This window comes from Lactuca sativa, chromosome 7 (assembly GCF_002870075.4).
Source record: "Lactuca sativa cultivar Salinas chromosome 7, Lsat_Salinas_v11, whole genome shotgun sequence".
In the NCBI taxonomy this organism is placed as follows: Eukaryota; Viridiplantae; Streptophyta; class Magnoliopsida; order Asterales; family Asteraceae; genus Lactuca; species Lactuca sativa.
The window spans coordinates 51,141,894-51,159,368 of NC_056629.2; the positions used below are offsets into that span (position 1 = coordinate 51,141,894).

Here is a 17,475-nt window from a genome sequence, read left to right on the forward strand (position 1 = left end):
GAATCGCCATTTCTCCCCCTCCCTTGAGTTCTTAATCTTGTTTAGCTGAAAATGGGGATGAGAGGTGCAACTTATATGATAATCTTTCAATTTTCACCCTCCATTTCTCCTATTTTTTACATTAATGATACTAAAATCCAACTACTAGGACTTAATTAACTTTAGAAGTTAGCTCTTTTAGTCCCTTGCCATCCCATTTAGGATTTCAATGGTCCTAGGTTATTCAAGTAAGTCAATGCGTTGGTCAACTATGCATTTGATAACTTTAAATAATTAGTCATTAACTTCTAAATGTTGCAATCTCAACATTTTATTCTTCAAATTCTTCTTGTATTGATTTAATATGTTTAAATTTTGTTACTTAATTTATTAAATTATTTTTATTCGTTTATTTTCTTAATTAATTAAATGAAAAATTCTAGCCCTAAATTTGGGAGATTACAATTACCACCCCTTTAGGAAAATTTCATCCTCGAAATTACAACTTCTGAAACAAGTGTGGGTATCTTTTTTTAATCTATGTTCCCTTCTCTCATGTAAGGTTTGATTCTTCTCGGTGCTTCCATTTAACGAGCACCATGTCAACATTTCTTCTTAATTTCTTGTTTTTCTTATTCATGATAGATTCCAGTTCTTCAATCGATCGCTTATTTTCATCGATCCAAATTTCTTTAACGGGAAGTAATTTCACCTTAACATCGAACCATTTCCTTAAATAGCATACATGGAAAACATTATGCATCCTTTCCAATTTTGTTGGTAATTCAAGCCGGTAAGCTTGTTTCCTGTCATGTTCTAACACATCCAATGGTCCAATGTATTGTGGGTTCAATTTTCATCTCTTTCCAAAATGAATCATACCTCTTGAAGGCGATACTTTAAGCAAGACCTGATCACCCACTTCAAAAACCATTAGCCTGTTCTTTAGGTTCACGTAACTTTTTTCCGGTTTTGAGCTACCAACCTCTTTTCACTAATTATTTCAACCTTTTCCGACATTTTGTGAATTAGGCTCGGTTCTACAAACATTTTCTCCTGCTTGTATTCTGGTACATCTAAAGGCTCCAATCTCCGTATGGTCTATAATGCTCACTCTTTACAAGGGATCAGGTTAACCATTTACTGATGTATTTTGCAATGTCCACTTTCATGGTAGATCACCAATACATTCTCTTCATATCTAGGTACATTTTGGTGATTCCCGGGTGTATCGAATACTTGGACTTATGTACTTCCTCAAGTAACATCATTCTTGCATTCCCAAACTTTGGTACCTATATACACCCTTGGTAAAGTAGATAAACCTTCTTCATTCTTTTCAAATGTAATAGACTTTCTTAACTTTTCCTCTTTTTTGTTCTCACTCTTAACTGCATGCAATTGAGATTCTTTCAAAATCTCTACAATAGAGGATACTACCTTAATGCTTAAAGCTCTAGGTCCATCCTTTTTTCCACTTCCTTCGGCTTTCTTGTTCTTCCTTTTTGGACAATTAGAAGTCGTGTGTCACATTTCTTAACAATCGTAACACTTTGTTGCATGACATCTGCTAGAAAAATGTCCCTTCTTCCTACACCTATGACACTCCACACTTTCCAAGTTGCTGCCTTAAGAGTAGGTGCCTCGATTTCTCCCTTAAATCTCATTTTGTTGGTATTTGACACACTCCTATTTTAAATCTCATTTTGTTAGTATGTGACACACTCCTTCTATTTTGGAAGTCTTCATTCTTCCTCTTGTTACTTTGATTGCTTACTCTTTCATTGTCCCTTTTTCCAAGTGTGTTCTCAAATTTTCTTGCCTTTTTTATTGCATTGTCCAAGGTATCTGGGGTCCCAAAATTCAATTCGAAGTTCCATGACAACCCCGTTTATAAACTCAATCTTATTTTCATCATCATTCCATGTTGTACAACTAAACAAACAACTTTTTTGTTAGAGAGTTAAATGCTAAAGTGATTAATTTTGAGAAACTAGTATACGGTAAGTAAAAGGATATTCGTGGGTGAGTGGTCCAGATCCAACCTAAAAAACTTAGCCAGCATTCTAAAATGTTTTAACGCATCCTCGGGCCTCAAAGTCAATTTCCATAAATCAAAGGTTTTTGGAATTGGAACCTCAATTAGAGAAACTGAGAACTGGGCTAGCATTCTTGGGTGTGAAGCGGGTTCATTCCCCTTTAACTATCTCGGAATTCCGATTGGAGCAAATATGAATTTGTGCAAAAACTGGAAACCTATCATCGATAAACTCCAAGCCAAGCTATCTACATGGAAATCAAAGACACTCTTATTCGGGGGTAGATTGACACTAATCACCTCGGTCCTGGGGAATCTTCCCACTTACTTCTTCTCTATGTTCAAAGAACCGAAGGCTGTCACGGATAAACTTGATCAAATTAGACGGAGATTCTTATGGGGTGGAGATGACAGCAAAAGGAAAATACATTGGGTGTCTTGGGAAAAAGTTGTTGCTCCCAAATCTGAAGGCGGACTAGGAGTGGGAACTATTCGTACCTTGAATACTAGCTTGCTAGTAAAATGGTGGTGGCGATTTAAAACTGAGAAAAACTCTCTTTGGGTTAAAGTTGTAAAAGGTATTCATAATCTTCACAACAAACCTCGTGATTATCTTTCAAATCCGATAATAAGTGGCGTATGGAACAACATTGCAGCATGCAAGAATGATCTCAAAAAAGTTGGGTTGGACACTATGGATGTTTTTCAATTAAACATCAAATCCGGTGATAATTCACTTTTTTGGTATGACAAATGGTTAGGCCCGGTTACACTTGAAGAAAAATATCAATCTCTGTTTGAGTTGGAATCTAGGAAGAAATGTTTGGTGTCTGACAGATTTATAGACAATCAATTTAAAGCTCATTGGAAATCCAACGTGATTGATAACACCGAAATTAGGTGCATCAATAATCTCAAAAACGACTTATCAAGGGTACATTTGGAACCAGGAGAAGATCAATGGGCTTGTGCACTAGATAATGGTAGCCAATTCACTGTTAGCTTGCTAAGGAAAAAAATTGGAACATTTACAATACCCTAATCGTGTTTTACCAACTTTTAAATGGAGTAAGGTAACTCCGATCAAAGTCAACTGTTTTATATGGAGAGCAATGCAAAGGAAGACTCCATCCGCAATGGCATTGAAATGCAAAGGGGTTGATATAGAAAATGATAACTGTGGCGCTTGTGTTAACAGATTGGAATGCTCTGATCATATCCTGGTACAATGTCCATTCGCATGTGAAGTCAGGAAGATTATTTTCAATTGGTGTGGTTTACAACAGGTTGAGTTCTCATCAGTTGGAGAATTAATCATTTTTGCAGAAAATTGGGGAAGCAGCCCAAGGAAGGCGATAAGATTCCTCAACATATGTCATGGCCTAATCTGGAACCTGTGGAAACTTAGGAATGAGCGGGTGTTCAATGGAGTATTTCATTCTCCCATTTATGGTGCAGGGGCAATTAAGTCGATGGTGTACTTCTGGACAAAGTATAGGGGCAATGAAGGAATAGGTGATTGAGATAATTGGACCGCGTCTCCATTTACACTTTAAGTTCATAATAATGTATATCATTTCATGTATGTTTCTGCTTCTACCTTGTACTTCCGTTCCCCTGCTAGTTATTTGCTAGTAGTGGTTCGTTTTTATTAATATTATTCACCGTTTCAAAAAAAAAAAAAAAAAAAAGGATAATGTGATAGATAATAGTGACATATTAATGGCGATAGTGATGGCAAACTCCTCCACCTTAATGGATTTAGATATTAATACTGATGGTCCCATTTAGATTGTTGAAATCTACTTATTCTTTTAATTAGAGCTACTTAGATTTTTTTAAGAAAACGAATATAATCTAGAGTTAAGACATGGTGAATTAAGGGCTAGATTATCTTGATGCCATCTGTTTCGTATATGAAGAATATACCAACGAGTCTATTAAATTATATATGTATAGATCTAGTGAAAAATACAAAAATAATTTTCAACCAATTATTTAATTAATGCCGTCAACTATTTTCAAAATTATACATCGTTATTTTTCTCTATAATTTGATCCATACCCAACATACACATATCCATCTAAGTATATATTTGAAACATATTCCACGTATCCAAATATAGCAGTCTGTTTTACCATTTTCATCCTTTGCATACAATGACGATTCGAATTTGGTAGCATATGGAAAACAAATTTATCTTGTTATTAAACATGCAATTTAATATATAATATATATAATATATATTATAAATATTCTCCATCGACAACTGGTAACATGAAGAAGGCAAAGTGTCATGTTGGAGCAAAACACGGATTCTTACTTTACGCTTAGATTGCATTTGCATGCCCGATGTTACCTTCTCAAGCTACCAACACTCTCCATCCTTCTATCATCTATCAATATTCCTTTTTCCTTTTTAATATCAACTTCATTAAAACTTATTATTCCTAATGTTGTTACTTTACTCCTCATAATTCTTTATTTATTCATGTATTCATATTCATATTCTTCGTAATTCATTAATTGTGAGGCCTACTTGTTCAAAATCGGAATTAACTCTTTTCTCAAACTTCAATACTTCACCTTCATAAAAAATATTTTGTTTGTAACTAAATATCTGAAATAATTTTTACTAGACTAGCACTATGTTTCTTTTTATATTACTATTTGTAGTTAATCTCATTAAACGAATTTCTAGGAAATATAAATTATTATATTTTTGTTTAAGGAATAAAAAAATTGGTAATAAATAATAATGAATGCTCCTAATGATTTAGAAATTAGAATAAATAATTGATAATGAAAGCTATAAAGCAAAGATCGGTTTGCTAATATTGAGAATTTCCTCTCCAGTCTCCACCGTCATCCCTCCGCTTCCTCCGTACTCCCTTGTCTTTTCTTCTGTATTCCGGCGGAGTCTTTTTCCCTTTTCCAAGAAATTCCAAAACGAGCCCTGAGATTTTGCTCTCAAACTCTGCTTCTTGACCTTTTTCAACCATCAATGTCAGCTTGGTTGTGACAAAATTGCTGAGCTTTTTCGTATTCTTGTGCTTGTCTATATGCTTCATCGCTATTTTCGAAAATGAAAGGTCCTCCAAACACTTATCAACCAAATTCAGGAGAAGGTTAGGAATTTTAACAGTATGTTCCTTTTAATTTGTTCCTGCAAAAAGATTTACTCCAGTTTGGTCCACCGGTGAAACTGTAGTCGATTTTATCTTGAAATTTTCGGAATTTGAACCTTCATTTTGTTGTTTTGACGTATTATTGATCGAAATTGAACTGAAAGAGAACGTGGGTGACAAAAAAGATGATGAATTTTTTGTTCAAGTTGAGAGTTTGAAAGTTAATTAAATCAAAAGGTGTTTTGATCATTTTCAGGCGCAAGAAAAGTAATGAATTCGGAGTTATGGCACGCTTGTGCTGGGCCAATGGTCTCATTGCCACCTGTCGGAAGTCTAGTGGTGTACTTCCCACAAGGTCACAGCGAACAAGTAATCTTCTTTCTCTTTCTCGATGCTATCTACAATTCTACATCAAGATTCAAGAAGATGCCTCAAGTTTTATTTATTCATCGATGAAAGTCATGTATTAGTAATCTACTCTCAGGTTGCAGCATCTATGCAGAAAGATACAGAAAACATACCAAACTATCCAAATCTTCCTTCTAAGCTCATCTGCATGCTTCATAATGTCACATTACATGTATGTAATTCAACAACACATAAAACTTACAATCACATAGACAAATCTTTCAACAAAATTTGATTATTTTTGGATTAGGCTGATGCAGAAACTGATGAAGTATATGCGCAGATGACACTTCAACCTGTGAATAAAGTAGGTCATGAACTGGTAGTGAATTTCGATTAAATATTTTTCTTTTTTTTCATCATGTTAATTAAAGCTTATTAAACATGATATTCACAGTATGATCAGGAAGCTTTACTTATTTCTGATATGGGTCTGAAGCAAAACAAACAGCCTACTGAGTTCTTCTGCAAAACTCTTACACCTAGTGACACAAGCACCCATGGTGGATTCTCTGTACCTCGTAGAGCTGCTGAAAAGATTTTCCCACCTTTGGTATGTCATACATATGATTCAATCACTATGTTCTAGAATCTTCCATAGTTCACCATAAAAAACATTGCATAAAAATCATAGGATTTCTCAATGCAACCTCCAGCTCAGGAGTTGGTAGCTAGAGATCTACATGATCAATCTTGGACATTCAGACATATTTATCGAGGTAATTACTAATTATTAACTATCTACTCATATATTTTTCTTCTTAAACACTTTATAATATATATATATATATATATATATATATATATATATATATATATATATATATATATATATATATATATATATATATATATATATATATATATATATATATATATATATATAATCATCTTGAATCTCAGGTCAACCAAAGAGGCATCTACTAACAACAGGGTGGAGCACATTTGTAAGCTCTAAAAGACTCTTAGCTGGTGATGCTGTCCTCTTCATAAGAGATGAGAAATCACAGCTTCTGTTAGGAATAAGACGCGCTAACAGACAACAACCTGCTTTATCCTCATCAGTTATATCAAGTGACAGTATGCACATTGGAATCCTTGCTGCTGCTGCTCATGCTGCTGCTAATAACAGCCCTTTCACTATCTACTACAATCCTAGGGCAAGTCCTGCTGAATTTGTGATTCCATTAGCAAAGTACAATAAAGCAATGTATACTCAAGTTTCATTGGGAATGAGATTCAGAATGATGTTTGAGACTGAAGAGTCTGGAGTGAGAAGATACATGGGAACAATAACTGGTGTTAGTGATATGGATTCTGTTAGGTGGAAGACTTCACAATGGCGTAGTATTCAGGTATAGATTTTATATAAATATGATATTCATCTTTATAATGATATGATTATATAATAATAATAATGACAGGTGGGATGGGATGAGTCAGCAGCTGGTGAGCGTCCAAGTAGGGTTTCTGTATGGGAGATTGAACCTGTTGTGACTCCCTTTTACATGTGTCCACCTCCATTTTTCAGACAGAAGTTTTCTCAACAACAAGGTGAGTTGTCTTCCTTTGTATTGTAGAAGATGCTATTCTCTCTCTCTAAAATGTAACAGTGTTGTTGCAGATGGTGATATGGAGTTAGAGAATGGTTATAAAAGAGGGATGCCAATGCCATGGATTGAAGATGTTGGTATGAACATGAAGTTGAGTTTGGTTCAGTGGATACATGCAGCAGAATCATGGATTCCCTTCTAATGTTTCTCAAAATTCTCTAAGCTTTGAAGATAATTCCAAGTTATTAAGCTTTCAATCCCCTAAAACAAACCAACAATTATCATCCACATGGCCTCAACAACATCAACAACAACAGAATTCTATATACAATCACTTACAACAACAACAAATTTCAGGAAACACACAACCACATCAAGCCAATAAAACTTCATTTCAACCTTCATCATCATCCATGTCACATGAGTCTCAGTTTCAACATCAAATACTGCAACAACAACTTAATAGTAACTGCTTACAAAGTCTATACAAACCACCGATTCCAATAAGGGTGAATCCCGGAATCACTGATTCCAATCCTCCCTCGTGTTCAACATCACCTTCAACAAATACCTGTCAAGCAACTCCACCAAACTATCAAATCAAGAACCACCAAGGACAATCTGATTCCATGATTCATGACCTAACTAAATCCAATGCAAGAATCAAACAAGAATTGCCACAACCTAAATACAAATCAATTGCTACTGAAACACAAGAACCTACAACATCTATAACATCATACTGTTTGGATGCTGGTGATCTTCCTCAAAATTTCTCAATCCCAAACTTGTGTCTTGAAGGTGATGTTATTCACTCACAGGATAGAAGTGAAAGTGATCTTTCTTTTGGGGCTAATATCGATATCTTGCCACCTGATGCTCTGTTATCAAGAGGTTTTGATCATTCTCAAAACTTGATGATAAGTCCAGAGTCATTTGGGATGCCTGATATATCCTTCAAACAAGATTGTTCAAATGAAATTAAGGATTCCGGTGTTTTAGGGAATGGGGTGTGGGGTAATAATAATCAGAGTCAACAACGCATGAGAACATACACAAAGGTAATAACATAAACATATTAACATATCGATTGTTAAGTTGATTAGTTTTTATTGTTTTTAATTAGGTCCAAAAACGAGGGTCTGTAGGAAGAACAATCGATGTGACACGTTACAAGGGGTATGAAGAGCTGAGACATGATCTTGCTTGTATGTTTGGGATACAAGGTCAACTAGAAAATTCTCAAAGGGTTGACTGGAAGCTTGTTTATGTTGATCATGAGAATGACATATTGCTTGTTGGTGATGACCCATGGGAGTAAGTGTTTAAACGAAAAGATTCAAGCTTTTTTTTTGTTTAAAATTCATTTTTCTGAGATCGGTTTTTGTAAATGACAAAAGGGAATTTGTGAGCTGTGTGCAAAGTATAAAGATACTGTCGTATTCTGAAGTACAGCAGATGAGTTTAGATGGTGATTTGGGAAACATACGGATGCTCAATCAAGCTTCCAGTGGGACCGATAGTGGGAATCCATGGAGGGGACAATTTGACGACAATTCTGCTGCATCTTTTAACAGGTGAACATGTGAGAAAGAACAGGAAAAGTGTAATCTTGTAATAGGTGAACATGTGAGAAAGAACAGGAAAAGTGTAATCGTGTAATATGAAGTCGACAAAAAAGATGAAGGTAGAGATGATTTTGGATTTGTAAATCTTGTAGTAATAATCGGAGATATGAGAAAATATGATGTGGGTTTGCGTATAAATTGGAGATGATTGTGGTTGTTAGATAAGAAGGATGAGGAGTATTCAAAGGAGGTGTAGAACTCGCGTAGTAGCAGTGTGTTGAAGATTGTTTAAATATAATTTAATTTAATGAAAGATGTTATATATTACAAAACTATTGGTTGACCTTCTTTCTTGCTATTCTATTTTAAAATTCTAAGTCTAAAACATGTGGATCAAGTTCATGGTCAATTTTTGTGGGTCAACCATTTCTTTTTCTTGGGTGTACCCCACAAATTCTATGAAAATGAAAACGAAGTTGTTTATTTTGCTATTATTATTGACGACAAGTATGGATAGTGAACTTTTTGGACTTGTTTTTTTTTTTTTTCAATATAATAAAATAAATTACCAATAGTCAATATACCTTTTAATATACAATTTTGACACACAAATTATGATAGATATTGATTAACAAATTATAATAGTCAATGTACCTTTTGATAGCCAAAGGATCCTTCGCGGCTTCACTTGTTGGTGTTGGATGTGTGAAATTTAGATATTTACTTATTTGATAATGATTAACATGTATTTATATTTATATTTTAAATATTAAAATAATATATTTATGTATCAAATTGTTGGCATAAACCAAATATGAAACTTTACGAGATGAAACATCAAGTTTGGTTTTTACAACAAAAAAGATTTAATTATGCTTACGGCATTCAATAGTTCTATTTAGTAAGCAAATAAAGTTTATATAAAATTTATATTATCTATTATATTTTATAAAGATTTTTTTTTCTTACAACATATATATTTGAACCCTCCCACTCTTTAACCTTCCGCATAATATAATCAATTTATTAATTTATATATGTTATTAGTTATAAAATATTAATATGATACATTTTTTGAAGTATTTTAAAATATAAAATAAACTTAACAAATATTCAAAGACTACTTTTTAAAATAGTAAAAAATATTTAAATGTTTAAGGTGTAAAACCTAAATTGACTAACAATATCAAATAACGTTTTTTTTTTGGAATAATTGAATTTTTTTATAAGTGGTTTTTTAAATTAATCAAAAATATCAATAGTTAAAAGTACATAAATATATAATTACATTACAAATAATGATTGATATTTTAAATAATTAATCAAATTAAATAAAAAGATATTAATATAAGTAATTGATATATTCATATTACATAACGTTAAAAGAAACACTAAATCTAAAACCAAATTTCATTTTATACACACGCAAACTCTGAGTAGATCTCATTGAATGATATGATTTTAATAGATATTTATCTTATAATATTATTCAAAATAATTACGTTTTTATATATCAACTCAGGATAAAAATTATTATTTCATAGTTAATGTTAATAGCACTATTATTTCCAATATATATTTGCTAAAATTTTAATTTTATAATTTTATTCAACGCAACGTACCAATATTCATTTAGTATTATATACTAGATATGTTTCTTTATAGAGATAAACAATGGTTATGGAAAGAAAGTGGAATCCATGTCCATCAAAACCAAAGTGAAAAGATTAAAAGTCTAGAGGCTAGAGAAAATTAAAAGTCTTTGTTTTATCGCAACATAATGTGACTTCTTGATTAAAATATGTTGTGTAGTAGATTTATGAATTGATTGTGTTCGACGTACCAACCCTCATAAAGGCATATATGACTCTTCTAATATTGGACTATTGGTGGTGATTATCCATTAATTTAGGAGATAGAGCCAATTGAATGAGAGTGCATATCCATCACTTTTGTGAATAAGTGGTGGTGATTAGGTGTCTTGAATTGCAATTTATAAAAAAACAAATCCGAAAGATGAATTTCAAAATCCAGAATATATTCTTGATTAACATAAACTCAGTCTAAAATATATTTTTTAGTATAAAAAGATACTTAAACTAGGGTTGTAAAAAATTAATTGGGTTATATATTTTAGTTGATGTTACATTGATTAACAACTAATAATAAAATAATTATATTTTCGGCCACATATCTAGAAATTATAACGGATATATTTTCTTTGTTTTCGACCAATAAAATGTTGTTTAATTCTAATAGCATCTCAATATTGTCTCCTTCTTCTATAAGTTTATTAATCTTCTTATTCTCATCGACATTCCAGTTTTTGTAACTTTTTTTTTCCTAATATTAGAAACTCATTTCATCATTTTTTTCACATTTACTAGGAGAGCCTCAACATGTGTATTAACTACTCTGACTCTTTACAGTCCCTTATCTTGGTATTCTTTAGCACACTTCATAACTTCGATAATATAACCAGGCATCTTAAGTGGATATGATCCACCATGATAAAAGTCGTAATGATTTACATTGGCATCTAGAAATGGATTAAGCTTCTAACAAAAACATTATAGAAATGGATTAAGCTTCTAACAAAAACATTATTTGTTTGAACTATACTAGTTACCACGGGTTGTAACTGCTTTTCTTTTCATGGATTGCTAGAGTGGCCTCATAGAATTTTTTATGGAAAAGCAAATGATTAAGTTAAGTTCTTACGAATAATGTTATGGTTCTAACGTGTTTATATACTATTTGTATAATGTGGTAAGAGTGGATGTAGGAGTGACTATTAGGTATATTCTTAAATTTGGGTGGAGTTAGTTCCAATATATTATTCCAAAATAAAGGATTGACCAAGATGTAAAAAAAATAAAAAATGTGAATACATAGTGTACTATTTAATGATCGTTTGAAACAAAATTCATTAATCTAAAATGAATACTTTTGGAGATCGTGATCATTTTTACAAATCAGTTTATACTTGATCATTTTTTGTGAATAACTGTTTATTTATTTATTCTAATATTCACGATTTAGTTATATTTTTTACATTATCTAAAATAATAATACAAAAAATGACTTAGGAGGGTATAAACTTTGATTCTTGTACAAAAATACCATTAATTTTTTTTTTTCCAGATATTACGAGTAGACATTAATTTTTGTTAAAAAATATCATTGTTAATTGTAGTAGCAGGTTCACCTAATAATGTTGCAAAAAAATGGAGAATGTCGTGGATATTAACGGTGTTACATGAAAAAGGAAAATTATTTATGAGTTTACAAAAATACCATTAAACTTAATTTTTACATGTATTACTAGTAAACATTAACACATACATTCATATATATCTATAAAAACGTACATTCACAGTTTCACACATACATTCTAAGACAGACATTCACACACACATATAGATTCATATACACATACATACATACATACATGCATACATAAACACATTGATCAACCTCTATAAATGTATGTGTCTATGGGTATATGTGAATGTTTTTGTAATCGTGTATGTGTATGTACACATATGTACATATGTGTGTATGTGTGATTGTATGTGAAAGAAGTAAATGTGTGAAAAGGAGTAACGGATCTATAGGTGCACATGGTTATACACATTGACCAACCTCTATGAATGTATGTGTCTATGGGTATATGTGAATGTTTGTGTAATTGTGTATGTGTATGTATGTATGTATAAATAATAATAATAAGATATGAATATAAAAAAATATATAATAATAAAATATCATAATAGTAATAATAATAATGATAAACAATTATTATTATTCATAATAATAATAATAATAATAATAATAATAATAATAATAATAATAATATTAATATTAATAATAATAATGCAAAGTCGTAATGTATAAAATGAGGAGTGGATGATTATTTTTGGATGTGGCATGCCCGGCCGTATGGTATCTGTGTTGGTTGTTTCCACGAGTGACCCTAGTTCGATTCTTGCCCTAAACTTGAATTTTTTTGTATTTCGTCGTAGATCCATTGGTAGATTTTTAATGAAAATCAGATATACGCCTTTTTGCTCAAAGACTAAAACACTAATTAAAAAAAACATTCAATCTGTGAACGAACCCTCTCCAACACAGTGAACGCCTCCTCCTCCTTCTTCCCTATTTTACCGATTTTTCCCTCCGTTCGGTGGCGTTTTTTTCCGATTTTTTCGAGACATGCTCATTTTCATAATGGATACTTTGTAAATGGTTATAAGTTCCACACTCAACAATACGGTGAGGGTCGTGTGACGAATGACTTTGGAGTATGTGTGAGAGGGGAGACGTTTAATGATGAACAAGAGTCAGACTACTACGACATATTGCAAGAGATCTTAGAGGTTGAGTATTATAGTAGCGGGCCCTCGACTGTTGTTCTGTTTAATTGTATTTAGTTTTATAATAAAGATGGTGTAATAGTCAACAAAAACAAGTTGATTAATGTCAAAACCAACTCTCGACTTCAAACTGACGACCCATTTTGTTTGGCATCACAAGCAGAATAAGTGTTTTATACACCATACCCTTCAATGGCAAATGAGACGAAAGATAAGTGGGCGGTTATCAAAACATAACCAAGAGGGGTATTTGAAGTCACCGAAGTTGAAATGGAAGCAGAAGAAATCTTTCAGGGTGAAGAACGGTTTGAGTCACCTGTTACTGTAACTTGTGCAGAACGATTGTGCCTAGCCTCAACTATAAATACATATGAGCAAATATCTGATGACGAGAATGAGGGATCTAGGGAGGAAGACGAAGAAGAGGAAGGTTCTGAAGACGAAGATTATGGAAACAATTTGTTTTATTCAGAAGAAGAATTTGAAGATGAAGATGATGGGGACGAATATTAGGAGCATTATCTTTTGTTTATGTTAGGAGCATTGTATTTGTTGATGTTAGGAGGATTGTCTTTTTTAACCTTATAATGAAACATTGTTTTTTTAATGAGTTTGGTATGGACATCTCGTTGTTTTAAACATTTGTTTTGTCTTGACTTATGAATCTTATATTATATATCTGACCATTCTTGTTCTATTAAATGCAGCATGTCGGGTAATGGACGGAATGATAAAGGTCGGAAGAAAAACCCTTCTCCTGGCAGTACGGGGCGTAGGGGGAGGGCATCCCCTAATTCTACTGATGAGCCATGTCATATGACGTTGCTCACACCGATCTACATGCCTATGATCACTGGAGTCGCAGGCTCCAATAGTCAAGGTGTCATTGCTCTGCAATCCAACATGGCTGATCCTCTAGCAGACTTAGCTGGGGTTATGCGCCAGGCTCAACAGATGGGCTATGTGTCCCAGCCCCAACCCCAACCCCAACAGATGAGCCATCGATTACATCCCTCACAGATAGGTTATTGTCCCCGACCTCCACTTACACAGACAGGCTATGGGTTCCAGCCCTCACCCCCACCCCGCCCCCACCCTTCCACCCACAAAGGGGTTGTCGGACCTCACCTACAGTTTCGAGAACCCATGGTGGTGATGGGTTTCAGGATTATTTTTTTGAGGGTGGGGGCATAAAGATGTCGACGCCAGATACACTGGTCATGCCACACACAACACTGACACCACATGGCTCTGCCTCCAGAGATATTACGGGTGATTATGGATCGAATGCTGGTGATTTTGATGACTCATCATTGCCCATTATCCACAAAGAAGGGGATAAGTTAGTGTTTTCATCTTTTAAATATTTAATTTTTGATGTTGTAATTACACTTATATAAGTTTCTTTGTAGGTTTGGTGATCATTCTATCCACAGCGCGGTTATGGATCTCTTTTGGCAGAGTATGGATGATGTGTGGCCTACATATAAGAGCATCACGGAAAAGACTTGTAAACAGATGTTTGCGCGTTTTAGGGTAGTATATTAAATATTTATTATTGTATCTTAAACTCATTTCTTTTTACTTTCTATTTTTAAGTATACTTTTTATTTTTTTTATAGACAAAATATAGGTGGTACACAACGGAGAATGAGGCGATATATACAACATTCAATAATGTCCTCAAGGAAAGATACAGGGACCGGATGAGGGATTTGAGGAAGTTATCTGCCAGAATGGCACGACGTGATGGGTTACCACTTAAAAAAGATTTTTCTAAATACTTTCCAGAGATGTATCAATACCGTCCCCATATAGTACCAGAGTCTGTGTGGCCACGCTTGTGTGATGTAAGAGATACAATATATTATTGTTTTATTTTGATGATTTTTATTACTTATTATATTATTAAATATATATATTTCTTTTAACAGCATTGGAGCACAGAGAAATGGCAAAAGTTGTCAGATGCTGCTCAGACGAACCGGAACACCCGTGATTCCAATGGGAAGACATCAAGGCATACGGCTGGTAGCGTAGGATTTGTCGAGAACTGTAAAATTTATTATTCTTGTTTTTTTAACACTGACTGCATCAATTATACTTTGTCTTTTATGTAGAAATCACAACTGGGTAAAGATCCCGAATTTTGTGATCTATACGCGAAGACACATGGCACTAGTGAGTCGAAGATAAGATATTTCGAGGGAGAACGTGACAATATAGAATATTGCTCTGAAACAGCCAAACATGCAAAAGTACATTATTTTTTTATATTAACTGTCTCAATTTTTTTTGTATATGACAAGGGTGTTGTTTTGGTAAATTGTAGGATGCATATCTAGAAGGGTTAGTAATGAAATATGTAGAAGACCCGGCAAACCACAAGCACGATGCAGAGGTATGGGTTGAAAGCCAAATTCGGAGAACAGAAGGAAAAAAAAACGGTCATATATATTGTATAGGAGCATCAGATGCCAATTTTGTGGTTTGTGGGATAACATCTTCTGAATCTACCCAGTCCACCCAATCCAACAACAACACACAAGAAGAGGTATGTTGTTATTATGGATAAAATTGATTAAAAACAAAAGTAAATTGTTATTATGGTTTAAAAGTTAGGTGGTTTGTTGTGCTTATGGATTACATTGATAATAAACAAAAGTACATTGTTTTTATGGTTTACAAGTTAAGTAGTATTTTGTTATTATGGATACAATTGATTAAAAATAAAAATACATTGCTATTTTGTTATAATAAATTCAAGTACATTGTTATTATCATTTTTTAGGTTGATAGGTTACGTGAAGAAGTTTCTAACATGCGACAATTACAAGAAAAAATGGTACAACAAATGGAAAGGATGGCGAGGATGATGAACGATACAACAAATCAAGCCAATAATCCCCCTCATACTCCACCCGAGGATGGTGTATAAGTTATGCATGTTGGTATTTGGAATGAATGTTTGTTAATTTTTAGTTGGTATGAATGTTGTGATAATGGAGCAAATGAACGTGTCCACTTATTTTGCAAACTTGGTGTATTTGGAAACCTTTTTGTGTATTTTGAAACCTTAATTGTAGTGTTATTATGTTTGTGTTTACTTATCTTGCATATTTGACAAAAAAACATAAAAACAAAAAAAAATAACTGGAAATATTTTATATTTAAATTTAATAATTAAATAAAATGACTATTACCGATGGAATACCGACGGAAATGTCGTCGGTAAGCACGCCCGTCGGTAAATAAGTCCATACCAGTCAAAAGGGAATTCCGTAGGTAATCCGTCACAATTATGTCGGTATTTTTTTCCGTAGGTATTCCGTCGGTACTATCTTCCGTAGGTATTCCATCGCAATGTCGTCGCAAATGATTAATGTCGGTAATCTGTAGGTAAGTGTCGGTCGTCGATATTCCATCGCAATTTCTCGCCGTAGGTATTCCGTCGGTTATTTACCTACGAAATATGGCCGTCGGAATTCCGTAGGAAATCCGTCACAATTCTGTCGCTAAGAATTACCCACGAGCAATTATGCTACAGCACCCATTTCGTCACAATTCCGTAGGTAAACCCGCATACCTACGGATCTTGTTGTAGGTATTTTCGTTTTTTCTAGTAGTGATATATATATATATATATATATATATATATATATATATATATATATATATATATATATATAGTTAAGACATATATTAATAGCATAAAATGATTTAACATTCATAAGAATCACGTGAAATTTAAACTTTTGAAACCAATCCAAATTCACAAATTGTTTATAAATCATAGTTTTCAAAATATTTTTCCAAACATCAGAGTATCCTATAGATCAAAAGGACATAACACAGAGGAAGTTTACGATCACACATTCGTCTTCCCACGATCATTCGAAGTATCTGAAACCATAACTGAAAACTGTAAGCCAAAGCTTAGTGAGTTCCCCGAAAGTACCAACATATAAACAACTAACATATACAACACAACTTGCACTGGGTCCACAACTAGAAGACTGGATTACCCATGAGTCCACAGTATGAGTCTGAATTGCCCTCGGGCCCATAGCTCATATATGGCTTGCTCCCGAGCCCACAACATCAGTCTGGCTTGCCCTCTCCCGACCCACAGCTTATGTATGGCTTGCTCACATGTCCTCAGTGCGAATCTGGCATGCCTACCAGCCCTCAGTTCGTATCTAGAATGCTCTTAAGCCCTCAGTATAAGTCTGGCATGCCAACGACCCTCAACTCATATTTGGATTGCTCCCGGGTTTTTTGGTTATAGCACAAAGCAGTACAATCTCAACCCAACACAATATGTCGACATATAAAAAGATAACAAACATAATCAACAGACAGATAATCACGTAGTCAGAAATCACAGGTAGCCCTACAGATCTACCGGTCTATGCGTATCAGCA

The 17,475-nt window shown here is 33.5% G+C and overlaps 2 protein-coding genes across 2 annotated transcripts; both read left to right on the forward strand.

The window, feature by feature from the left end:
- The first annotated feature begins 4,840 nt into the window (after nucleotides 1-4,840).
- LOC111910868 (auxin response factor 19) lies at nucleotides 4,841-9,023 on the forward strand. The gene is given in 12 exon segments (XM_052765569.1): nucleotides 4,841-5,146; nucleotides 5,403-5,515; nucleotides 5,631-5,726; nucleotides 5,805-5,861; nucleotides 5,952-6,107; nucleotides 6,189-6,273; nucleotides 6,458-6,909; nucleotides 6,979-7,108; nucleotides 7,179-7,278; nucleotides 7,280-8,168; nucleotides 8,234-8,424; nucleotides 8,508-9,023. Coding segments are annotated over 12 exon segments (2,493 nt in total). The 5' UTR covers nucleotides 4,841-5,103; the 3' UTR covers nucleotides 8,689-9,023.
- Nucleotides 9,024-14,956: 5,933 nt separating this feature from the next.
- Nucleotides 14,957-16,139, forward strand: LOC111906084 (uncharacterized). Its single transcript, XM_023901827.2, has 4 exons — nucleotides 14,957-15,082; nucleotides 15,172-15,309; nucleotides 15,384-15,605; nucleotides 15,843-16,139. Exons 1-4 carry the CDS (start codon nucleotides 15,020-15,022, stop codon nucleotides 15,987-15,989), a joined length of 570 nt encoding a protein of 189 aa, XP_023757595.1. The 5' UTR covers nucleotides 14,957-15,019; the 3' UTR covers nucleotides 15,990-16,139.
- The last annotated feature ends 1,336 nt before the right edge of the window (nucleotides 16,140-17,475 follow it).